This window comes from Rana temporaria, chromosome 1 (genome assembly GCF_905171775.1).
Source record: "Rana temporaria chromosome 1, aRanTem1.1, whole genome shotgun sequence".
Classification (NCBI taxonomy): domain Eukaryota; kingdom Metazoa; phylum Chordata; class Amphibia; order Anura; family Ranidae; genus Rana; species Rana temporaria.
The window spans coordinates 519,665,270-519,691,768 of record NC_053489.1 but is presented as its reverse complement, the minus strand read 5'-3'; the positions used below and the strand labels follow the sequence as shown (position 1 = coordinate 519,691,768).

The 26,499-nt window shown below is 43.5% G+C and overlaps 1 protein-coding gene across 1 annotated transcript in view; it reads left to right on the top strand.

Moving 5' to 3' along the window:
* The window catches only part of SLC10A7 (solute carrier family 10 member 7), a 240,268-nt gene that overhangs the window by 17,466 nt on the left and 196,303 nt on the right, over window positions 1–26,499 (top strand). The window contains exon 2 of the mRNA XM_040331731.1: window positions 21,896–21,978. Within this exon, the coding sequence (XP_040187665.1) occupies window positions 21,896–21,978 (83 nt within the window). The remainder of the gene's footprint in view (window positions 1–21,895; window positions 21,979–26,499) is intronic.

The following is a 26,499-nucleotide window of genomic DNA, read 5'->3' as shown; positions in this document are numbered from 1 at the left end:
AAAATGTGAAAAAGAAAACCCCAGTAGAATTGCCAAACTTACTGAATTAGAAGACCTTTTTTCTATTCTTTTAAAATGTCACGTTTGTTTTGGCAGCCTCATCTCTCTGGATTTGAAAAACAGGACTATCTGCATTCTGTAACACACGCAGAAACTGAGCTTCCCTTTCTCTGGCCGGTGACCCATATTTTTCCATCACCTCTTAACTTGCCCACTTTACATAGAACAACAAACTAGTAACTAGAAATTAACAAAAATAGTCTACACTTTTTGACATTGTTTGGCAGCGCGTAATCGTTTTTATATTTATCTTTTATATTTATGTACTTTGTCTAAAATACCTTTTTAATAAAAACTATTGGAAAAGAATAATAGTCTACACTCTGTAAAAATACCACAAGCTAAATACAATGTTATATATATATATATATATATATATATATATATATATATATATATATATATATATATATATATATAATATACAGTGCCTTGCGAAAGTATTCGGCCCCCTTGAACTTTGCGACCTTTTGCCACATTTCAGGCTTCAAACATAAAGATATAAAACTGTAATTTTTTTTGAAGAATCAACAAGTGGGACACAATCATGAAGTGGAACGAAATTTATTGGATATTTCAAACTTTTTTAACAAATAAAAAACTGAAAAATTGGGCGTGCAAAATTATTCAGCCCCCTTAAGTTAATACTTTGTCGCACCACCTTTTGCTGCGATTACAGCTGTAAGTCGCTTGGGGTATGTCTCTCTCAGTTTTGCACATCAAGAGACTGACATTTTTTGCCCATTCCTCCTTGCAAAACAGCTCGAGCTCAGTGAGGTTGGATGGAGAGCGTTTGTCAACAGCAGTTTTCAGTTCTTTCCACAGATTCTCAATTGGATTCAGGTCTGGACTTTGACTTGGCCACTCTAACACCTGGATATGTTTATTTGTGAACCATTCCATTGTAGATTTTGCTTTATGTTTTGGATCATTGTCTTGTTGGAAGACAAATCTCCGTCCCAGTCTCAGGTCTTTTGCAGACTCCATCAGGTTTTCTTCCAGAATGGTCCTGTATTTGGCTCCATCCATCTTCCCATCAATTTTAACCATCTTCCCTGTCCCTGCTGAAGAAAAGCAGGCCCAAACCATGATGCTGCCACCACCATGTTTGACAGTGGGGATGGTGTGTTCAGGGTGATGAGCTGTGTTGCTTTTACGCCAAACATAACGTTTTGCATTGTTGCCAAAAAGTTTGATTTTGGTTTCATCTGACCAGAGCACCTTCTTCCACATGTTTGGTGTGTCTCCCAGGTGGCTTGTGGCAAACTTTAAACGACACTTTTAATGGATATCTTTAAGAAATGGCTTTCTTCTTGCCACTCTTCCATAAAGGCCAGATTTGTGCAGTATACGACTGATTGTTGTCCTATGGACAGAGTCTCCTACCTCAGCTGTAGATCTCTGCAGTTCATCCAGAGTGATCATGGGCCTCTTGGCTGCATCTCTGATCAGTCTTCTCCTTGTATGAGCTGAAAGTTTGGAGGGACGGCCAGGTCTTCGTAGATTTGCAGTGGTCTGATACTCATTCCATTTCAATATTATCGCTTGCACAGTGCTCCTTGGGATGTTTAAAGCTTTGGGAAATCTTTTTGTATAAAAATCCGGCTTTAAAATTCTCCACAAGAGTATCTCAGACCTGCCTGGTATGTTCCTTGTTCTTCATGATGCTCTCTGCGCTTTAAACGGACCTCTGAGACTATCACAGTGCAGGTGCATTTATACGAAGACTTTGATTACACACAGGTGGATTCTATTTATCATCATTAGTCATTTAGGTCAACATTGGATCATTCAGAGATCCTCGCTGAACTTCTGGAGAGAGTTTGCTGCACTGAAAGTAAAGGGGCTGAATAATTTTGCACGCCCAATTTTTCACTTTTTATTTGTTAAAGTTTGAAATTTCGTTCCACTTCATGATTGTGTCCCACTTTGTTGATTCTTCAAAAAAAATTACAGTTTTATATCTTTATGTTTGAAGCCTGAAATGTGGCAAAAGGTCGCAAAGTTCAAGGGGGCCGAATACTTTCGCAAGGCACTGTGTGTGTATGTGTGTGTGTGTGTGTGTGTGTGTGTGTGTGTGTGTGTATATGTGTATATATATATATATATATATATATATATATATATATATATATATATATATATATATATATATATATATATATATATATATATATATATATATATAAACTTCACCTGTTATTTTTTTTCGTTCCATAATATTTTATTAAAGAATTTGACAAAAGTATACAAATACAACACAATTCATTACAGTATAGCACTCATATTGAAAAACAGAGGGAGCTCGCAAAGGTTGCTCCAACCAAAAAAGGAGTAATGTAATTAATAAACGGAGTGAAAACTGTTGATCATGGACAATTATAACATGGGTACAGTAGACGCAATATCTCAGTGTTTGTAAAGTCAGAAGTTTTCTGAAAAGTTTACTTTTTTGGTGGAACTCCGCTTTAAATTATTTTAAATCCTAAAAAAATTTATAGCTGCAGCTTCCTTTTGATATAAATAATTTTTTAATGTGTGCTCATTAGCCATTCAGGCAAATATACTGAAATGGTAATTTATTTTCCCTTCATAGCCATGTGATTGGTAAGTTGTGAAAGATTCATTTGTTTTAGCAGAGCGTCTCAGAAATGATGACTCAGGTTTGCCTGAGCTGCTTGTTGGGAAGGGGAATGGTCAGTCAGTTTAGGTGAAATCCTATAAGCTCATGATTCATAAAAGTAGGTTGAGGAAACAGAAGCATTTTTTGTTTTCAATCTGGCTGAGTTTTATTTTTTGGCCAACACGAAGCTTCTTTTATGAACTGCTTTTTATTATATTAGTTGGCACGTTTTATTGATAAATCCACACCCACATTTTATACACTTTTCATTTCAGCAATGCAATTCCAAATAACAGTCTGATTTTAATTGATTTTGCTATGTATACTATTTTACTTAACCATTTCTGGACCAGCTCACGCCGATATACATCGGCACTTTGAAGAGGGATATCTGTGTTATGGCAGCAGCTATCTGCCATAACCCCGGTATCCTTCTTCAGTGAGCAGTCCGGTTTCTGCGGCGGATTCGCCATGAGTTCACTTTTAGCGGTGGCAGGAGAGGGCCCCCCTCCCCCTGTTCTCCGATGCCCTGCGCCGCTTACCAGAGCCATCAGTAGCAGTTGAGACGATCGGATTCTTCTTCCTCTGTTGGATGGAGACGAGTGAGGGGAAGATGGGCCCCCACCCATCTCCATACCATTGCAGCGACGTCAAAATGTCACTTCCGCCCAATGCTCTTAAAGCAACATTTTTATTTATTTTTTACATTTTTTTTTTTTTTATTGTTTTATTGCATTTAAGTGTAAATATGAGATCTGATGTCTTTATGACCCCAGATCTCATATTTCAGAGGTCCTGTCATGCTTTTTTTCTATTACAAGGGATGTTTACATTGCTTGTAATAGGATTAAAAGTGACCCAATTATTATTTTTTAAAGAACAGTGTAAAAATAAAAGGTAAATAATAAAAACAAAATGTTTCTTTTAAAAAAAATATTTTTTAAATGTGCCCCGTCCTGCTGAGCTCCCGTGCAAACGCACACGTGAGCAGTGCCTGCGTATTAACTGTAAGCTCTAACGAGCAGGGCCCTCTGATCCCTTCTGTATTGTGACTGTACTGTCTTCCCTGATGTTGTAAAGCGCTGCGCAAACTGTTGGCGCTATATAAATCCTGTATAATAATTAAAACAGTGTTCAAACCACACATGTGAGGCATCGCCGTGATCAGTAGAGCGAAAGCAATAATTGTAGCCATAGACCTCTGTAACTCAAAACATGCAAACTGTAGAATTCCCCTAATCATCTTTCAGGACAGCAACCTGAGAGACCTTGGCTCACCCCCCTCTGTAGGAAACACCGCACCAGCCTTCTATAAATTTCCTGTTCCCCTGCTGGTCCTCAGTTATTTGTGTTTCCTCCAGAGGGGAGACACCACAGGAACCATGCTAGGAGAGCCAGGGAGGCTCAGGCAGACATGTCCAGAAAGGGAGCAGAGACATCCTAGGACAGGCCAGGTTACTAACCTGGTGAAGACTTGCCACCCTCACATCCCTGAGCGCAGGAGTAGGTCGGGAGGGCTCTGTTTTCAGCACCGAGTTCGGTGGGGAGAAGTGCACAGCCCGCAGTCCCATACCGCAGCAGCATGTGTGGCGGCAGAAGGAGATTCAAACAGACAGCCACGCCGGGTTGGGATTGGGACCGCACGGAGCCGACGGCGCGTGATGTCATGTCCGGCAAACAGGGGCGTGCACGTCCGAGTTCGCGGCTTCCGGTTCTGGCCGTGAATTACGAAAACGGAGTCAGGCAGAGGCTGGAGGGAGCTGCATATGCTGTAGAGACAGCAGAAGCACCGCTGGTGTCACAGACATGTCGGACGCAGAGGGGAAAGAAACTGCTCCAGCAGAGACCAGCTCCAGCTATTCTAAGGTAAGGGGAACCTAGGGTGGACCTCCCCTATCCTAAACCCACCACCCCTCCACCTGCCCCAGGGAAAAAAGGGAGGGGGGGAGCCAAAGTCTCTCCATGTCAGAGGGAAGATTGCGGTACTAACTGTGTCTGTTCCCTTATGTCTTTTCAGAAAACTGACAAAAATAGGCTTTCTCAAAGAGGAAGTGCCCATCCTGCAAAGCCACACTCAGAGATTCATGGAGGAAAGCTATATGTAGCGATTGTATTGGCAAACAGGAACACACTACAGAACAGAGTGAGATAGCATCATCTGTTAAAGAATTATCCAACACCTTTGAAACCGTTTTCAGATCCTGCAGCTTCAGTCGGCTTCTCCCCCAGTGCAAGCAGAGGTTAAAGTAACAGAAGTTATACCTTCCACCAGTGCGGGCCCTTCAGTAACTCCTAGAGAGGAGGCAGAAGAGGAACCTGACAGCGCAGTGTCTGGCTCCCAAGAGTCAGAGGGGGAGGCTCAGGAAAGTGATTCCAGGAGGCCATCCCGATACAAACACTCGTTAGAGGATGTCGATCACCTCTTGGAAGCCATCTATACCACACTTGGTATACAAACAGAGAAAAAGACTCTATCCCTACATGATCAGATGTATGAGGGATTAGGAGAACAGGAAAAGAAGAATTTTCCAGTTCATGAGGTGTTAATAGAGGCGATTTAAAAAAGAATGGCAGGAACCGTAAAGAAAACCATTATTTTCTAACGCTTTAAAAAGACGATTTCCATTTTCAGATGACCCATCCTCCAATATGGAACAAAACTCCAAAGCTAGATGCTGCCTTCTCACAAGTATCGAGGCACACAGATCTAGCATTTGAGCATATGGGCATTTTATCTGAAGCAATCGATAAAAGAATGGACTCATTGTTAAAGAAATCATGGGACTCCACACCGGGAAGTTTGAAGCCAGCAATGGCAGTTACAGTGGTGGCCAGAAATATGGAGTTCTGGCTAAACCAGATCCAGGCACACATTGAGGAAGGAACTGCGAAGGAGCAAATCCTATCCTCCTTTCCCACACTGCTACGAGGCATAGCCTATAACGCAGATGCCTCAGCAGAACTGGTACGGATGGCAGCCAGCTCATCCGCACTAACCAACGCCACAAGAAGGGCCCTATGGTTAAAGACATGGCAGGGGGACTGCGCATCGAAAACCAAATTATGTGGCATCCCATTTACAGGGGACTTGCTATTTGGGCCAGGGTTGGAGAAGGTGCTAGATCGTACAGTGGATAAAAAGAAAGCATTTCCTCTGAAACGCAATGCGCCCTGGAGTCAGCCACAGCAGAACAAAAGGAACCAAAAAAGTACTACTTGGGTCCCAAAAGGTCCCCGTTATACAACACCCAAGGCAGACAACCAAAAAAGACCTTGGGTCCCGAAGGGGAAAGGCAAATGAGGAGCGATTTTTCGTCGTCCTGAACAAACCTACGACAAGAAATGACAAATTGGTCACAGTAGGAGGAAGACTGGGGACCTTTCTCCCGCAATGGGAAGGAATAGCCTCCTATCATTTTATTTTGAGAACAATAAGGGACGGGTATCACCTGGAGTTCTCAAAAACACCCCCAAACAGATTGTACTTAACCAAACTTCCAAAAAACAAAGGAAAAGCCGAAGGGTTAATGAGAGCCATAGAGCATCTCAGGAAACAGGAAGTAATTGTAGAGGTGCCAAAGGAAGAAAGAGGACAAGGTTTTTACTCCCACATATTCAGAGTGCAAAAACCCACGGGAAAGGTCAGACCAATCCTAAACCTCAAACCCTTGAATGTGTCCATAACCTACAAAAGATTCAGGATGGACTCAATATATTCAGTTAAGGCCTTACTTCCCCCAAACTGTTTTCTAGTTTCCCTAGACTTGAAGGACGCATACCTATACGTCCCAATACACAGAGATTATCAACAATTTCAAAGGTTAGCAATAGAAACAAAAAACATAACCATGCACCTACAATTCCAAGCCTTACCCTTCGGCCTTTTCTCTTTCCCCCAGAATCTTTACAAAGATTCTGGCGGAAGCCCTGGCACCCTTGCGAGTCCAAGGCATATCTATCATCGCCTATTTAGACGATTTGCTCCTGTTTGCAGAATCTCCAGAAAGGTTACAAAAGAACCTCGAACACGCAGACGTTTCTAAAAAAGCTGGGTTGGCTAATAAACCTAGAAAAATCCAACCTACAACCCACTCAGCGGATAACATACTTGGGATATGTAATAGATTCGGTCCAACAAAAAATATTTCTACCCAAGGAGAAAATAGAAAAAATCCAAAAAGAAGTGCAATCCAAGCAAACTTGCCATGCACCATCAGAAAGGTAATGTCAACATTGGGATTACTAACAATCGCAATCCCAGCAGTACAATGGGCAGCCCTACATTTTTGGCCACTGCAAATGTTCCTATTAAAGATATAGGATCACAAGCAGGAGTCCTTGGATACCCAGGTTCTAATACCAGCAAAGGTGAAAAGAACACTATGGTGATCCAGGGTAAATCCGATTGCCTCTCGGGGGGTCAGGAAGGATTTTTTCCGCCTGCTTTAGCAAATTGGATCATTCTCTGCTGTGTTTTTTTTTTTTTTTTTTGCCTTCCTCTGGATCAACTGTGGGTATGGAGTTGGGTGTATGGGATTGTACTGTGTTTTTTATTTTGTTTGTTTATGACTGAAGTGGACTTGTGTCTTTTTTTCAACCTGACTAACTATGTAACTATGTGGTGGAGGACAGTGGAAAATGTAACCCAAGGACGGCTGTGGACACTTCCCATTTCCCAGACCCTTACCACAGATGCAAGTAGCATAGGATGGGGAGTGCATCTAGGCTCCCAGATTACACAAGGGATGTGGGAAAAGGAAGAAAGGATGAGTTCATCCAACTGGAAGGAATTTAAAGCAGTAGGGCTTGCACTTCAATCCTTCCAGAAAGAGTTCAAAGGACATCACTTGCAGATCAGGTCCGACAACGCATCAGTCATTGCCTACATAAACAAACGGGGAGGAACAAGAAGTGGAACCCTGTGGGCGCTAGCAGAGAAAATCCTGAAATGGGGAGAGAAAAACATACTCTATCAGCAGTCCACCTAAAAGGGGATTTAAACAGAGTGACAGACTTTCTCAGCAGGAAGCAAGTGAAAGAAGGCAACTGGGCGTTAAACCACGAGGTGTTCAAACAAATTACGCAAAAATAGGGAACACCTCAGGTGGACTTATTTGCTTCAAGAAAAAACAGAAAAGTCAGAGCGTTCTTTTCTCTGAAAAGAGAGGACGGAGTGATAGGGGTGAATGCTTTGGCACAGAGGTGGACATTAAAGATGTGTTATGCCTTTCCTCCACCAGTACTAATACCAGCAGTAATAAGAAAGCTCCGCATAGAGAACACAAGTTTGATTCTCATAGCACCTCACTGGCCCAGGAGACCGTGGTTCTCTATGCTGAAAGAATTTGCTATAGAGCCCCCCTGGTTACTGCCAGTCCGGGAAGATCTACTCTCCCAGGGCCCAATATACTGCCCCCCAAGTAAAAAGGTGGAACTTGGCCACCTGGTATCTGAGGAGCAGCTGCTGAAAGCAAAAGGGTTCTCAAGCCGCTTAATAGCGACTCTGCTAAAAAGCAGGAAAGTGGAGACACGCAATATCTATCAGAAAGTGTGGAAGTGCTTTAACAACTGGTGCACAGAAAACACCTTCAACACACAAAGCTCAGTGGCAGTCTTAGTTTCTACAGAGTGGTGTAGAGAAAGGACTAAGCTCTAGTACCCTAAGGAGTCAAGTGTCAGCACTTTCGGTTTTTCAGGAAAAGAGATTAGCATCCGATCCATGGATAATCAGACTCTTCAGATCCCTGAGCAGACAAAAACCCACACAGAGTACAGTCTTTCCAAAGTGGGACCTGTCACTAGTGCTGCAAACTTTGACAGCAGACCCCTTTGAACCACTAGAAAATTGCAACCTAAAGACGCTGACGCTAAAAGCAGTCTTTCTGGTAGCAATTACCACAGCCAAGAGTGTCTGTGAGATAGAGGCCTTATCAATCGGACCCCCCTTTTGTCAGATTTTTGCAGACCGCATAATTTTTTTAATGGATCTGGGATTCCTGCCGAAAGTAGTCTCGAGATTTCATAGGGAACAAGAAGTTGTGTTACCTTCATTTTGTCCGAACCCTTCTAAAGAACAAGAAGTAAAGTTTCATAATTTAGACGTCAGGAGATGCGTCTTGCATTATTTAGAAGTAATAAAACACTGAGGAAGACGGATTCCTTATTTATATTACATTCTGGAGCTAGGAAAGGGCATAGAGCCACTAGATGCACCATAGCCAGATGGCTAAGGGAAGCCATTGAACAGGCTTACAAGTTAGGAGGCATACAGATCCCAGAGGGTATCGGAGCGCACTCCACGAGATCAATGGCAGCCTCACAGGCAGAAAGAGCTGGAGCAAAGTCGGAACAAATTTGTAAAGCGGCAACATGGTCCAGCTTTGCCACCTTCGTAAGACACTATAGGGTGGATCTTTGGTCAGCTAAAGATCAGACCTTTGGACGCAAGGTCTTACAAGCTGTGGTCCCGCCCTAAGGGTAAGTGCTCGGTTATCCTCTCAGGTGGCTGTCCTGAAAGACGATTAGGGGGAAAACGAAGTTTACTTACAGGTAACGTTATTTCCCGGAGTCTTTCAGGACAGCCGGGTACCCACCCAAAAGTATGTTGAAAAAACATAAAATTTCCTTGCAGGAAATGTGATATAGTAATTATTTATGTTGTATCATATATTCTTGTGTCTCACCAGCGACTGGAGGTGCTCTTAAAGAACTGAGGGCCAGCAGGGGAGGAGGAAATTTATAGAAGGCTGGCGTGGTGTTTCCTACAGAGGGGAGGAGCCAAGGTCTCTCAGGTGGCTGTCCTGAAAGACTCCGGGAAAGAACTTTACCAGTAAGTAACTTTGTTTTTTTTAAACGTTGCCTATGGAGATTTTTAAGGGTAAAAGTTTATTGCCATTCCATGTGCGGGCGCAATTTTGAAGCGTGACATGTTGGGTATCAATTTACTCAGCGTAACATCATTTCACAATAAAAAAAAACATTTGGGCTGGTGCTGCGTTGTGGGGAGGATGGGTGGTGCTGCGTTGTGGGGTGGGAGGGATGGGTGGTGCTGCGTTGTGGTAATGAAGATGATAGATTTGCAATGCATTGTGAAAATGAATGAGGATGAGAGTTACATTGTGAATAGGATCTCCACAATATAACTCTGATATACACCCAGAGTCATCCTCATCCATTTTCTCAATGCCAGCCTCAGCCAGGTTTCACTTTAAAAAGACATAAAATGAAGTCTGCAGGTATCTATCTGCATGCACCTGATAGGCTAGGTTCATGCTGATGAGATGACCAGCAAATCATTGAAGTAAAATACAAGTAGCCAGCAGGCTCCCCCTCAGCAGGAAAGGAAGACAGAGCTAGTGCTGTCCACGATCTCCTGCTGGGGGGAGTTAACATGTCAGGTGGAAGCTGATTTTTTCTCTATTACAGCACGCCAAGGGAGGGGGCGGGGCAGTACGATGAATGCCAGTGAAATCTCTCCTTGGCTTCTCTATAGTGGCCGTGCGGGTGTATGAATGAAGAATACATTGCTTCAAGAGTACTGATCAGTACTGCAAGTCAGGTGGCAGAGAAACAATCATTGGCCCTTTACAAGTATCTGCCACCTGACTTGCAGTACTGATCAGTGCTCTTGAAGCAATGTATTCTTGATTCATACACCCGCACGGCCACTATAGAGAAGCCAAGGAGAGATTTCACTGGCATTCATCGTACCGCCCCTCCCCTGCCTCGGCGTGCTGTATTAGAGAAACAATCATTGGCACTTTACAAGTATCTAATACAGCACGCCGAGGGACGGGGCGGGGCGGTACGATGAATGCCAGTGAAATCTCTCCTTAGCTTGCGATTGTTTATCCAATACAGCGCGCCAAGGGAGGGGGCGGAGCGCTACGATGCAAGGCCAGTAAAATCTTTCCTTGACTTCAAAAGTGGGCGTGCGGATGGAGGATTCAGGGACACACGCTGCTAGAGCACTTGTCAGTACTGCAGGGCAGGCGGCCATGTCAGCCGTTTTTTGTAATAGACGCGAATGCCGCGAATCGGCCGATTTTTTTTTTTTTTACAATAATCGGCCGATGCCGATTTCATAGAAACGGCCAAATATCGGCCGATATATCGGCCAACCGATATATATCGGTCGACCTCTAATATCCACTAATTTGGGCAATTTTTACTAAAGATATGCAGCATTAAAAATTGTGGTTAAAATTTATGAAGAAAAATTAATTTGCAAAATGTTATCACAGAAACTAAGAAAAATATATATATATATTTTTAAACCTTTCGATCTTTTTTTCATTTATAGCGCAAAAAATAAAAAATGCAGAGGTGATCAAATACCACCAAAAGAAAGCTCTATTTGTATGAAAAAAAAAAAGGACAAAAAAATTATTTGGGTACAGTGTTGCATGACTGAGTAATTGTCATTCAAAATGTGAGAGCACCGAAAGCTGAAAATTGGTCTGGGCAGGAGGGGGGTTTAAGTGCCCAGTAGGCAAGTGGTTACACAACCTTTGACTTAACAAAAACAACATTATTTCGAAATGGTACTCTAATAACACACACAGTCTTTGATTTCAGAAATATATGTTTACAGTTCAAATTCTAATGGAATTTTTGATGTAAAATTAGATTCAAATTTCAATTCGAATTTTGAAAATTTGGACGAATTTAGTTTAGTTATTCGGAGCATTTGTTAAACTTCTTATAAAAATTTGTCTACATGGTAATTTTGGAATGAAACGAAACGCACATGTCTACTATTTACCATCAGTTTGACATATATGTGTGGAAAATACAGCGAATCCTGAGCGCTTCACACAATGCATTGAAATCTATTTCGTTAATGCGGTCTGTCACCGGTGTCGATCTTAAATTAATGACACCTCAAAATAGGTTGCAAGAATCAAATTACCTACGTGTGAAACACCCGTGCAATCCGATTCCGGTGTGGCACAATTGGTGCGGTGCAAATTGAGCCAAAGAAAAAGAAAGTGCTCAAATTGTACTGCAAAGAATCACATGTAATTTGAATTGGAATGCGGTGCGACTCCTGTCTGAGTCACAACCACATGCTTAATTACAAGAGGGTGTATACACTTGTACAGCAACATTTATTTTATCCCCCACAAAACCTTTTCATTTTTTTTTTTTTTTTTTTTTTTTATTCAATCAAACAGATTATAAGTCACATTGACAGTGAAACAATTTTTAAGTAATTTAACTTATCTTTTTTTTTTTATTATTATTTAAAAAAATGTAATTTTAAACACCTGGCATTTTTACAGGGGTGTTGTATGCACTGCACGTATGTGTGAATATATTCCTGTTCAGTTTCTACATGAATGTCTGAAATAGTGTGGGAAGTGGCACCTTATTGACATCCCTTTCACACTGAGGCATTTTACAAGTGTTTTGGCACCTGTAAACTGTGTGAAACTCGAGTGCTTTTACACTGGGGCAGTGCGCTGGCAGGACAAGAAAAAAGTCCTGCAAGCAGCATCTTTAGGGTAATGCGAGAGCGGTGTATATATCGTTCCTCCACTGTCCCTGCCTATTGAAATGAATGGGCAGCGCTGCCGAAGTGTTGCAAAACGGGCACTATTAACCTTTTCCTCGGCTGCTAGTGGTGGTTAAAAGCGCCACGCTAACGCCTGCATCGCCCCAGTGTGAAAGGGGTTTGACTTTCCAGCTCACATACTATTCGAAGTTATATTCATTCTATACAGTGGGGAAAATCTCCAAAAGGCATCAAATTACAGATTAGACATTCTTATATGTCAAAAAAAGTTAGATTTTATTTCCATCATTTACACTTTCAAAATTGCAGAAAACAAAAAAATGGCGTCTGCAAAAGTTTGGGCATCCTGCAGAGTTAATATCTTGTACTGCCCCCTTTGGCAAGTATCACAGCTTGTAAACGCTTTTGTAGCCAGCCAAGAGTCTTTCAATTCTTGTTTGAGGTATCTTTGCCCATTCTTCCTTACAAAAGTTTTCCAGTTCTTTGAGATTTCTGGGATGTCTGTCATGCACTACTCTTTCAATTATGTTGAGGTCAGGAGATTGTGAAGGTCATGGCAAAACCTTCAGTTTACGCCTCTTGATGTAATCCCCCGTGGATTTTGAGGTGTGTTTAGGATCATTATCCATTTGTAGAAGCCATCCTCTCTTGCACTGAGTCCCCCTTTGCAAAGCTGAGACCTGCCAGTGTCATGGATTGTTCTCAATCATTGTCTGGGAAGACCAGGTGATGTCAATCTCAAAGGTTTTAAATACCCAGACTCATCTGACCTTGCCCCAACAATCAGCACCATGGGTTCTTCTAAGCCAGGGTTTCTCAACTCCAGTTCTCGAGGCGCCCCAACAGGTCATGTTTTCAGGCTTTCCATTTTTTTGCACAGGTGATTTGATCAGTTTCACTGCCTTAGTAATTACCACAGCCAATTCATCTCAGGGAAATCCTGAAAACATGACCTGTTGGGGCGCCTTGAGGACTGGAGTTGAGAAACACTGTTCTAAGCAGTTGTCTAGAAAACTGAAACTGAAAATAGTTGACGCTCACAAAGCTGGAGAAGGCTATAAGAAGATATCAAAGCATTTTCATGTCAATATCCTCTGTTCGGAATGTAATTAAGAAATGGCAGTCATCAGGAACAGTGGAAGTTAAAGCAAGATCTGGAAGACCAAGAAAAATAACAGACAGAACAGCTCGCAGGATTGTGAGAAAAGCAATTCAAAACCCACGTTTGACTGCACGATGCCTCCAGAAAGATCTGGCAGACACTGGAGTTGTGGTACACCTTTCCACTATAAAGAGATACTTGTACAAATATGGTCTTCATGGAAGAGTCATCAGAAGAAAACCTCTTCTACGTCCTCACCACAAAAATCTGCAATTGAATTTTGCAAATGAACATATAGACAAGCCTGATGCATTTTGGAAACAAGTTCTGTGGACCGATGAGGTTAAAATATAACTTTTTGGCCGGAATGAGCAAAGGTACGTTTGGAGGAGAAAGGGCACGGAATTTAATGAAAAGAACCTATGTCCAACTGTTAAGCATGGGGGTGGATCAATCATGCTTTGGGGTTGTATTGCAGCCAGTGGCACAGGGAACATTTCAGTAGAAGGAGAAATGGATTTAATAAAATTTCAGCAAATTTTGGATGGTAACTTGATGCCATCTGTGAAAAAGCTGAAGTTAAAGAGGATGGCTTCTACAAATGGATAATGATCCTAAACACACCTCAAAATCCACGGGGGATTACATCAAGAGGCGTAAACTGAAGGTTTTGCCATGGCCTTCACATTCTCCTGACCTCAACATAATTGAAAATCTATGGATAGACCTTAAAAGAGTAGTGCATGACAGACAGCCCAGAAATCTCAAAGAACTGGAAGACTTTTGTAAGGAAGAACGGGCAAAGATACCTCAAACAAGGATTGAAAGACTCTTGGCTGGCTACAAAAAGCGTTTACAAGCTGTGATACTTGCCAAAGGGGGCAGTACAAGATATTAACTCTGCAGGGTGCCCAAACTTTTGCAGACGCCATTTTTTTGTTTTCTGCAATTTTGAAAGTGTAAATGATGGAACTAAAATCTAACTTTTTTTGACATATAAGAATGTCTAATCTGTAATTTGATGACTTTTTGGAGATTTTTCCATCTTTCCTTGGCTTCGTTATGCACATTAATACAAATTTTTACCTGGGGTGCCCAAACTTTCGATCCCCACTGTATATGGGATAATAATCTGAAAATGTAACCTCTAAAGCTGTGTTTACACCTAAGTAAGGATGAGCTCAGACGTGTTCGCAACCCGCACGTGCAGAGCCCGCCAGGAAGTCGGCACTGCACAGCGCTAATCGCAGCCAGTGAGACATTTCTTGATCTCTGCAGCCGCGAATCGTGAAAATGTCTCACTGCCTGTGATTAGTGCTGTGCAGTGCCAACTTCCTAGTGGGCTCTGCACATGCGGGTTGTGAACATGCCTGAGCTCATCATTACACCTGAGTGTAGCAGAAACTTGCATTCCCGCTTGCATTTGCATGTTTTTCAAGCATATATGGTTGTTGCGCATTGGGAAGGCCGTTAACAATTGCCTGCAACGCGTTTCTGAAACACGCAGGTGAGAAAGCACACAGAAAATGTGCATTTTGCTGTTTCAGAAATGCCAAGTGTGAATACAGCCTAAGGCCGGGTTCACACCTATGCAAATTGGTTGCGGCTTAAACTGCATCCAATTCGCATAACATTATAAAATACATTGATTTCAATGAGGCTGGTTCACATATGTGCGATGCATTCGCACTGCGTATTGCCGAAAAACGTGTGTTTTCTAGGCATTGTGGTGCGGCTCAGGTGCGAATTCAGGCCCATTATTTTCTATGGGCACGCATCTGATTCACAGATGTGTTCATTTCTCTTCAGGATTTCTCTCATTCAGCTCAATACACCCCCCCCCCCCCCTCTCCCAGGTCTCCAAATTTGCAGCTAAAACAGAGATGATCTCTGCAGAGATAAGAAAGCTGAAATTCGCACCACACAAGTGTGAATCCAGCCTTAAAGCGGATGTGCCACGGGAACATAATATTAAAAGCCAGCAGCTACAAATACGGCAGCTGCTGACTTTTAATATAAGGACACTTACCTGTCCTGGAGTCCAGCGCCAATCGCAGCAGAGCACGAGCGATCGCTCGTCTCTCTGCTGCTCCCCCCGCCATTCACGCTCAGGGAACCAGGAAGTGAAGCGCTGCGGCTTCACTGCCCGGTTCCCTACGGCGCACGCGCGAGTCGCGCCGCGCCAGCCGATTGGCTCCCGCTGTGTGCTGGGAGCCGAGTGTTCCCAGCACACAACGGGCGACAGACGGGATGTGACGGAATGCCCGTCTTTTGCCCGTAGCGTGTGGCCGGAAGTGGGTGCAAATACCTGTCTTTAGACAGGTATCTGCATCCCCTCCCCCCTGAAAGGTGTCAAATGTGACACCGGAGGGGGGAGGGTTCCGATCAGCGGGACTCCACTTTAGGGTGGAGAACCGCTTTAAGGTTAGCGTATGCTGGGGCCATACGATGTAAAATGTGGCCGTATTTACCCTCTCAGGAGACACAACTGCAGTGTACAGCAATCCATCACAGGATGTATTTATACGGCCCTCAATACAGACTGTCTGTGTCCACATTTGTACAGCTGTACATGTGCATGGTTACACAAGTTGCAGCTTATATTTGCAACCTGTAATTTGTTTCTATGGGCGTCCTTACACAGCAGTGTTTCCTGGGTGAGAACTACGCCCAGATTTTACTTCATATGTCCCCAGGTGGCCATGTGCATGAGGCCTTCTAATCCCTATGGATTTGGACACTGTAGAAAGCAACATTTCCTAAAAGTAAAGATTCAAGTTTTTCATTTTTTCTTTTTTACTACTTTTTTTTTTATATAGTCACTTTAAGCTTAAAAAAATAAATAAAATACCCCGTTCTTGGTTAGTGTATATTTATGTGGAATGCATTGTCAATATGCCCCCCTGTACAGGTTATGCTTGTGATATGGTTGGCTTACCAGCACATTTCTCTTCACTGCTGATGGACAGAAGAATGAAATGCAGATAAAGGCATTTTATACTGCCGTGTAACCAGTGACTAACCTTCCCTAGTGAGCTCCAACATGACTAAATCCACAATATAAGTCTGGGCTGTCAGTTTCAACTGAGCTGAAGGGCTCGCTGACCTGTATTGTGAGGTCTGTCTTCTATTGTTTTGTCAGCGCTGAGGATACATCTCCCAGGCCGATGCGTGGCAATACAGCTCAGAAATCGTGTTGACAAATATTCAAATTGTTGTCGAACCTAAGCTGCAGCTGACATGTCAAACTTTGCTCTAGGCTCAGTGCATTTCCATCATCTTCTAAAATATAACCAGGTATTAAGTTTATTTTTTTTCTCATAGTATCATAAAAACATGCTTGCAATTTAGAGGGTTATTTCTGATAACCGTACGGCAAGGAAAGTGGTTGGGTGTATGTGTTTTTTTTTTTTTTTTTTTTTTTCCTAAAACAAACCTATCATTCGACAACAAAGGAGAAGGTGGGGGCATAGGTTTGATCCAGCATATACAGTAGGGTGAATTTTGTTCTATCAAATGATGAAATGTCTAAATGGATGGGGAAGGATCGCAATAAAATTCTGCCAGATTTAAAGTTATTTTTTTATTTTTTTGTTAAAATAATAAAGAGGTACAGTATATACTTAAGACTCCTTTCACACTGACAGCTCCCGCCTTTAGCACTAATGCGCCACTTGTTTTAGCTGCGCTTTTTGGCCGCTATTGGGGAGCTTTTAAGCCCTAAAAAGGTTTAAAACTCACGTTTTGTGGCGCTTTTAAGGTGCTTTGGAAGCGCTGCCCATTCATTGCAAAATACAGTGTGACATAAAATATTGCAACAACCGCCATTTTATTCCCCAATGTCTCTGCAAAAAAAAAATGTATGTTTGGGGGTTCCAAGTAATTTTCTAGCAAAAAATACTGATTTTAACTTGTAAGCAACAAGTGTCAGCGAAAGGTTTAGTCTTTAACCACTTAAGGACCACCCACCGCATATATACTGCAACAGGGCGGCCCTATTGCGCAAAAGACATACCTGTACATAGTTTCATGCAGGAGACACTGTGGGTGCGCCCGCTACACAGCGTGATAGCCGATTCGCGTGTCCAGCGGCCGCAATGTCCGCTGGCCACCAGCGATTGCTCCTCAGAGAGGCAGAGGTATATGTCAATGTAAACAAAGCAGATCCCTGTTCTGACAGGAGAGTACAGTGAGATTGTCTGTTCCTAGTGATCAGGAACAGCAGTATCTCTGTACTCCCAGTCAGTCCACTCCCCCACAGTTAGAAACACCTCCCTAGGACACACCTAACACCTTGATCGCCCCCTAGTTTTAACTTCTTCCCGGTTAGTGTAATTTATACAGTGATCAGTGGATAATTTTAGCTCTGAGCACTATAATAATGTCACTGGTCCCAAAAAAGTGTCAAGTGTTCCGATCTATTTGCCGCAATGTCGCAGTCCTGCTAAAAATCGCTGATCATTACTAGTAGTAATAATAAAAATGGCATAAATCTATCCCCTATATTGTAAAGCTATAAATTTTGTGAAAACCAGAACCGGAATACATATTGGCCTAAACTGATGAATAAATGTGTTTTTTTTTTTTATATATATATATATATATATATAATATAATATATATACATATACATATATACCCGGCGTTGCCCGGTCTTCCTATCTTAACCTTTTGGGGAGGAAAATCATAGTAATATAAATATACCCATCTTTTATATAAGGGTGTAGGTAAGGGTTAATTTAACTGTCATATATTTTTATTTGGCATATAAGTAATATGTGTACCAGGTATTATTGAAATATCTCCAGGCGTACAGAAGTTATGTGGGAACATACATTTCCCATTGATTTGCATGGGACTTTAAACAAAAACCCCGACCCTCACAAATGGGGGTAGTTAAGGGATAAATTAACTATCCTATAGTTTAAGTGGACGTATAAGTAACATGTGACCAAGTGTTATCGAAATATGTACAGCCGTTTGGAAGTTATGAAGTAACATGTATTTCCCATAGAGTTGAATGGGACTTTAAAGGAAAACCCAGACCATGGCAAATGGGGGTGGGTAAGGGTTAAACCACCTATCCTATGTTTGTTGCTGACATATAAGTAACATGTGTGCCAAGTTTCATGTTAATATCTTTAGCCGTTTGGACGTGATGCTGGAACATACATACATACATACATACATACATACATACATACACACACACACACACACACACACACACACACACACACACACACACACACACACACACACACACACACACACACACGTTGAGTTTTATATAGATAGATAGATAGATTTAGATAGATATATATAGATATATATAGAGATATATATATATATAATTTTTTGGATATGTATTCTAGCAAAACGTATCAAAATTGTCAGTCTTTTTTTGTTTATAGCGCAAAAAATAAAAACCGCAGAGGTGACCAGATACCACCAAAAATAAGCTCTATTTGTGGTAAAAAGAGGATGCCAATTTTGTTTGGGTACATCGTCGCACGCCCGCGCAATTGTCAAAGTAACGCAGTGCGTATCGCAAAAAATTGCCTGGTCATTAACTGGGTAAAACCTGGTCCTTAAGTGGTTAAACTGACCTCATTTACAGACCGAAATGTATCCCCATAGATCAAACGTGGATCCGGAAACACACATGATAATGGCAATGACCCAATCATGAAATCAGGGCCAGCAAGAGCTCTCTATTTCCACTCACTGTGCCTGATTTTCAGCCTCCAACCCGCAACAATAGTCCCATTATGTAGATAAAGTCAACAACCAGGTGAGAATGAATACAATTTCTCTTTATTTTTTCCAAGGAGTACGAAATAAAGAGAAGTTTTATTTATTCTCACCTGGTTGCTGACTTTATCTACATGGATCCTGAAAAGTCTACTGTCAAAACAGAAAAAATTAATAGGCATGGATGGTTGTCACAAAAGTGTTATCTGTCCCTTTCTGCTCTGATTCAGCAGGTAATCTGTTCAGGCACACAAGCCTGGAAGTGAATGCTATTGAGGAATTTAAGGTGTATCTAAAGCTGAAAGTGGAGAGTGGTAAAGGACAAGAACCTTTGCTAGGTTATTGCTGTCTTTGTTTCCATTGTAGAGATTCACCCTCTCTGTGCTCTGTTTATTATTGTCACCAGGTCTGAACAATAGGGAAAATCCAATAGTTGTTACTGGAACAAAGCGGACACTAGTTCTAGTGACAACTGTTGGGGCCCTTACACACTGAGTTTTTCAAGAACTTTTGCGTTAAAAAAAAAATAAACAATTGAAAGGCTCAAGAAAAATGCTTCCTTTTTTTAAAATTAATGAATTTTTCACACTGGGGCGGTGCGCTTCTGTACCGGTGAAAAAAATCCTGCATGCAACATCTTTTGGAACATGTTTGGGGAGCTAAAAAAAGAACACTCTTCCCAATTGAAATGAATGGGAACCTCTTCCCAATTGAAATGAATGGGAACCGCCTCAAAAACGCCCCCACTTAGCATTTTTGGTGCAGTTTTTGAGCCTCACGTCCTTTAAAAACCGCACTGCAAAAGTGCAGAAAAAAATGTTCCATTAATGCATAGGCATTTTACCGGCAGTTTTGAAGCGAACCAGTGTGAAAGTGCCTTTTATAGATGGCATTTCCTATATTATTTAGACATTTCCTCTTGCAGAGATATTTCCAAAAAACATGCATCGATTTCTGTCTACGGCGCATGCGCTGTAGACAACGGTGCTCTGAGCGTGCCGTTACTAACGGCAATCACGCCGTTAGTGGCAGCACCCGCGAGCATGCGCGGGAGTGACGTCATCGCCGCTCTGCCGGAGCCACGATACGAGGAAGCAGTGTTGCCAACCCCCCGAAGTGAAATTTACTGGCAGAATGACAAAATTTACAAACGGCACCAATTTTTTTACTGGCAAAAAAGCATGAAATTTTAAGGGGAATGCTGCAGATCATGATGTAAGGGGAACTCTGATGTGGGGGGAGGGGCTCTGGTGAATAGAGACCACCTTCTGCAGAGTGAATACACTAAGGTAAGGGAGGGTTACTAATATAGAGGGGAACCTTTATATCAGTGCCCCCTTACATTATTGTATTCACTCCCCTCCTTAGATCAGTGACCCCCCCCCCCCTCAGACTGGCCTGGAGGCACTGTCACTGACCTCCCATCAGGTGAACCGTGCGGGGCTCAGTCAGACGGCTCCTGCTTGGCGGCTCTGATCTCCTCTCCAGTCCACAAGTCTGATTCTTCCTCGTAACCCCCATCCCGACACTCCCACTCTTGACTCCTTTCTAGGATCCCCTCAGAGACTGCAGACATGATAAAAGATGGGCGATGGTCAGAGGCTGCGGACATGACACAGGAGGGGGACAGGGGCTGCGGACATGACACAGGAGGGGGGACAGAGGCTGCAAATATAATAGTGTCCTCCTCATCCCCTCACAGTAGCCTCCTCCTCTGTCCACCATCATATTACTTCTCCACATCATCAGTATCCTGTGTCCTCCTCCTGTACCCCTTTCACCTGATCTGACCTGTGGAGAGGTGAAAAGGGGCACAGGAGGAGGACACGGCATACTGATGATGTGGAGATATGATGGTTGACAGAGCACATCGGTCTCTCCCCTGCATGCCAGTGCCACAGCTTCACCCTCCGGGCTCCCAGTGATGTCGTCCTTTCACTTGATATCCCCCAGTTGTACTCTCCTCCTCCCCCTCCCCCATGCTCGGCCGAGTCCTCGAGTGCACTGCATGAGCCACTGAATATCGGGGACCGCCATAGTGTCCCGATCTATTCAAAAATGGCGCTGAGCGGCGCCATTAGGTTACTGCGCATGTGCCGCCCGGCTGAACACATAAAAGCTTTCCCGAGCCCGGCCGGCTTCGGAATGGCACATGCGCAGTTGCATGGTCGGCTCGCGGCCATCTTTTTTACGGGCACCCGATGCCCATTACTGACTTTAACGGACAGCCCGAAAAGGGGTTAAATTTACGGGCGGTCTGTAAATATACGGACGGTTAGCAACACTGCGAGGAAGGCACTCAGGGAAAGATGGCGGCGAAGGAGAGGAACAAGCACTGCTGCAGGGGGTTTGATCTCAGGTAAGTAATACATATGCTATGCATACTAGCTCATTATGCCTTTGTCTTGAAGGTTTTTTTTTTTTTTTTATATTTTGTTTGAGGGTTTACTTTCTCTTTAACCATTGCTTATTCTATCTAAGTTTTTAGCTTTACCAATAGATGTAAAATACATAACACATGGAGTGACTGCTGTGGCTTCATATTTGTCCTATTACATTTTAGTTGTGAATTCTTCATCTAGACTGAACATACACAGTGTTATTGGCATGGCATATACATAAAGCTATTTTTTATTTTATTTTTATGGTTGCATTTGTTTTCTGACATACATTTGAGATACTTGCAGATTGTTAAATTTGGCTTTGGGCCACAAAGTGAAACTGATTGGATACTTCTGAGTTTAGATCCTAGCTCCATGGTATTTAATTTGCCCCTTGATTTCACCAAATATATTTGCCTCCTTTATACTGATACATGTTTGTCTATTTGTTTTTCTAGGACCATTGAAGCCTGAAATTACCATTACATATATTGCGGTGTCAGCCATATTCTTTAACAGTGGACTGTCCTTAAAAACAGAGGTATGAAATATAAAAATGATTCTATGGGATGTGTATATACATTTTGTTTTTATTTATTTTATTACAGGTACTTGTATCGCGCTGTCAATTTACACAAGGCTTTACATATATATTGTACATTCACATCAGTCCCTGCCCTCAGGAGGTTATAGTCGAAGGTCCCTAACTCACATTCATACATACACATACTAGGGCCATTTTAGACCGAAGCCAATTGGGCTATCAGCATGTCTTTAAAGTGTGGGAGGAAACCAGAGTACCTGGAGGAATCCCACGGAGGCACAGAGAGAACACAAACTCCAGACAGGTAGTGCTGTGGTTGGGTTGAAATCTTTAAAGGAGTCTTTGCATGTCTTGATGCATTTTGATAAACTTTTGTAGCCTTATTTTTTAAAGTGTCTCTTAGAAGAACTGTTTGTAGTAAGTGATGATCACATTGGAAGAATTTACAGATTTTCTATTTTTTTTTTTTTTTCTGGGTCGTATTCTACCCTGGTTGACTCAACTGGACTCACGGACTCAGACCTAGTGAATGAAAAGGAAGTGCAATTGAAAACGCTTTATAAATTCTTCCTACACCTCCCCTTTTCTCCCTTTTTTTTGAAACTCACTGTATTGCTCTTTTTTTTTTCTCTACTTTCTCTGATAATTGCTGTGACTTAGTGGCCTGTTGGGCCTGTGTCGCTCTTCTTTGACTTCTTTGCCTGGCTACCTTACTTCCTCTCCTCTGAAAAACCTGCTACCATTTTTGGTGACCTAACATCTCTGTTAAAGGGGTTGTAAAGATAAACGTTTTTCCACCTTAATGCATTCTATGCATTAAGGTGAAAAAAACATCCCACAATACCGGCCCCCCAGCCCCCCAGTTATACTTACCTGACCCCTCGAAAGTTCCACGCTCGCCCCCTCCATCCTCTTCACCGCTCAGTTTGGCCGTTGATTACAGTAGGTGGATTAAAAGCAGCACATCCAATGACGCAGCGCGCCGGGAGGCGGGGCCGAGTAATACAGTGAGCGGCTATGGCTGCCGGCTGTATCACGGGAGCGCGCCTGCAAGAACTCGACACCATGCGAGCACGCTCGCATGAAAGTGTTGAGACCTTGCGGGGGGGAGCCGAGACAGCCGTCGAGGGACCCCAGAAGACCAGGTTCGGGGCCACTCTGTGCAAAACGACCTGCACGGGGGATGCAAGTATAACATCTTTGTTTTGTTATTTAAAATAAAGAAATAAATATCTTTAGTGATCCTTTAATGCTTACATCCAGGTTTTTATCAGTTTCTTAACCCAATATCATCTTTTGACCAAACAAAATTAACACCCAATTGCCCTGATGACAACACCCTTGACCTTGTATTCCCTGGCTTTTGCCCTCCTGCACTCCTTGCAAATTCTCCAACACTCCTTTACTCTGAGTTCATGGACGGACACAGCCTTAATCTTGACAAAGTGGGTATTGTCCTTCCTTTTAGGAGTGACTAGGCAGAAACTTATAGTAAATGTTAAACACACCCTACAGCCCCGCCCAGGGGGCGGGCCCTCTGGGCATGACCCCTCTCTCTGCATCTGGCAGATCAGTTTTTTTCTGCCTAGTTATGGAGAAGACATGGCTTTCTTCGGGCCAATAGGCCTGAAGGCTTTATTTCAAATTCATTTTTGGATCAATTTATTTTTTTCCTGTCATCTTCGATCAATTGCCGACTGGGAGACAGGCTGGATCCCAGATCCTTGTAGTCCCCCCAGTTTCGGCCATCAAGCGTGTGCCGACCATAGCTATGCACTGGGTCGTTCATGACAGGCCCATCGCTCTATGGGTAGCTAGTGAGCTATACACTCCAGGGCACGCATATGACCGGTTTATAGGGCCAAGTCACAGCAGCCGGGCCGACAGTCCCCTCCGTCATTATGCGGGAGATGGTCTGTCTAGGATGCTTCCAGCACAATCCTCAGGAAGGGTTAAGTAGTAATCCCCTGCTTCGGCAGGAAGACAGAACTGGGCATCCCTGGAGAGGTGAGTAAAGGGCTCTATCCCCCTTCTCCCCTCCTTTCCTTCCCTTCCGTCCTCCCTAGGCTCTCTGAGCTAGCTGCTGGGGCAGGGGTTCCCCTGGGGAGCTTCACCTGGGGAACCATAAGTAACGCACTAAATTAGTGTATAAGCTGCATAAGACATTCTGCTTTCCTGTGTGTCCTGCTCCATGCTGTCGGCGGCCATTTTTGCTGTGATCCATGCTGTATTGCTTTACTTGCACTGGCGGCCATGTTCTTGTGGCCGCATTGATTTGGCCTCTATCGACGCTCGGTGGCCATGTTTTTGGTGATTTCTGCTGTGGGTACTGACTGCTGTATTTACTTTGCTGCACTGGACCGATCACTGTGGTTTTCCGGTAGCGGCCGCTCGGCGGCCTCCGCATTTTGCTCCAGGCCCCCAGATACGGCGGCACTGTGAACGAACGTTGTTTTCTGTGGCCGTGCTGTGTAGGCCTCTAGCTGCCGCTCGGCGGGGATTTTCCTGTAGGTCCCACACTCTACACTGGCGGCCATGCTTTTGTGGCCCACGCGTTGTTAGCCTCTAGTGTCAGATCGGCGGCCATTTTACCATCAATCAGACCATTTAAAAAACGGCCAGACAAACAGATACACGCTGTTGACTGATCAGTCTGAAAAACTGACAAAAGTAGCAGCCCCACAAGCAGCCTTCGATCGTAGCTTTGAAGCAGCACAGATCGACGGACACACTCTGCTAGAGGAAGCAGCTCTGCTAGCAAACCACCTTACTACTGTTCCTGGGTGGTGAGTCCTCTGGGGGGGAACCCCTCATGTCTGCTGCAGCCAGGAGGGTGGGTGACTTGTTTGGGAGTCCCTGTGTCAGGTGTGTGGACAGCATGGCGTCAGAAGCAGACGTTTTTTCCCCCCGAGACACCTGAGCTGGCAATTGATGCCCCTGCACCCGAGGTATCGGTGGACGCTATGTCGGCAATCCTAGATGCCTTTGTTGCCAAGGTGGAACCAGGACAGGGGGAGGTATCAATAACTTGGAGATGACTCTCAGAAGATCAAACCATACCCAGAGTGCATAAAGAAAATAAAAGGCACATAGTGTAATTCCGTAAAAACATGGAAGGTTTAATGACGGTTAAAAACACTTACAGTTGGATGAATATGTAGACATCAATGTAGAAATGTGCTGCCATGCACATTTCTACATTGATGTCCTTTTTTATTCATCCAACTGTAAGTGTTTTTAACCGTCATTAAACCTTCAATGTTTTAACAGAACTACACTATGTGCCTTTCATTTCCTTTATGCACTCTGGGTATGGTTTGATCTTCTGAGAGTCATCTCCAAGTTATTGATACCTCCCCCTGTCCTGGTTCAAGTGATGTCTTCAGGGTATCCTGCCCATTGCATATCCGGTTCCTGCTGATGTGTCTTCCATCTATTTACATTCAGCCTTATTGACCCTTTGAGCGTACGCTCACTTGGGTTCAATATATCTGGTAAGCCTCCCCTTCTGGTGGTGGGTGTTGTTTTCACACGTTCACCGTGAATGACCGTGGTGTTTGGAATTATTTACTGCACACGTTTTAATCGTCTATCAAGTTTACACACTCACATGGACTTGCGTTTGATATAGACTTTCAGTGTCTTGTGTTATTTTTCAATTTTCATTTTAGCGCTACATTTTTTGTTCACCATATATTGCTTTCTTGTTTCACTAGATTGTTTGTGGCCGCTCACTACTACGATAGCGCAGATTTAGCTTGGGTTGCTGGTCTCCGGAGGATTCCCACTTGCCGATCATTGTCCTGGAACTTAGGGCGATCAGGCTGTGCCTCTCCACATGGTTTTAGAGGCGTCCAGTCAGGATCCAGTCGGACAACGCCACGGCAGTGGCATATGTCAACCATCAAGGAGGAACAAGAAGCTCAACTGCAGCGTCGGAGGTCGCTCACATCCTAAGGTGGGCAGAAAGAAGCATACCGGCCCTGTCGGCCGTATACATTCCGGGCGTGGAAAATTGGCAGGCAGACTACCTAAGTCACCAGATGCTGGACCAAGGAGAATGGTCTGTGCACCCGGATGTATTCCAGCTCCTTTGCCAGAGATGGGGGTAGATCTCCTGGCGTCCCGACTCAATCGGAAGGTATTGACGTTTGTGGCCAGGTCAAGAGACCCACGGGCAGACGCAACAGATGCGTTAGTGGCACCGTGGAGTCAGTACCGGCTAATCTATGCCTTCCCTCCTCTAAGGCTCCTTCCTCATCTGCTTCGCAGAGTGGAGGCAGAGGGGATTCCAATGATCCTCATTGCTCCAGATTGGCCTTGGCGTCCTTGGTTCGCTGATCTAGTGCGTCTCTGGTAGCAGACGTCCCTTGGTGTCTACGGCTGAGAGAGGACCTGCTGTCACAAGGTCCCATACTGCATCCGGCTTTACAGTCGCTGGCTTTAACGGCATGGCTATTGAAAGCCAGGTACTAAGAGACCGGGGCCTATCGGATTCTGTGATTCGTACCATGAGGA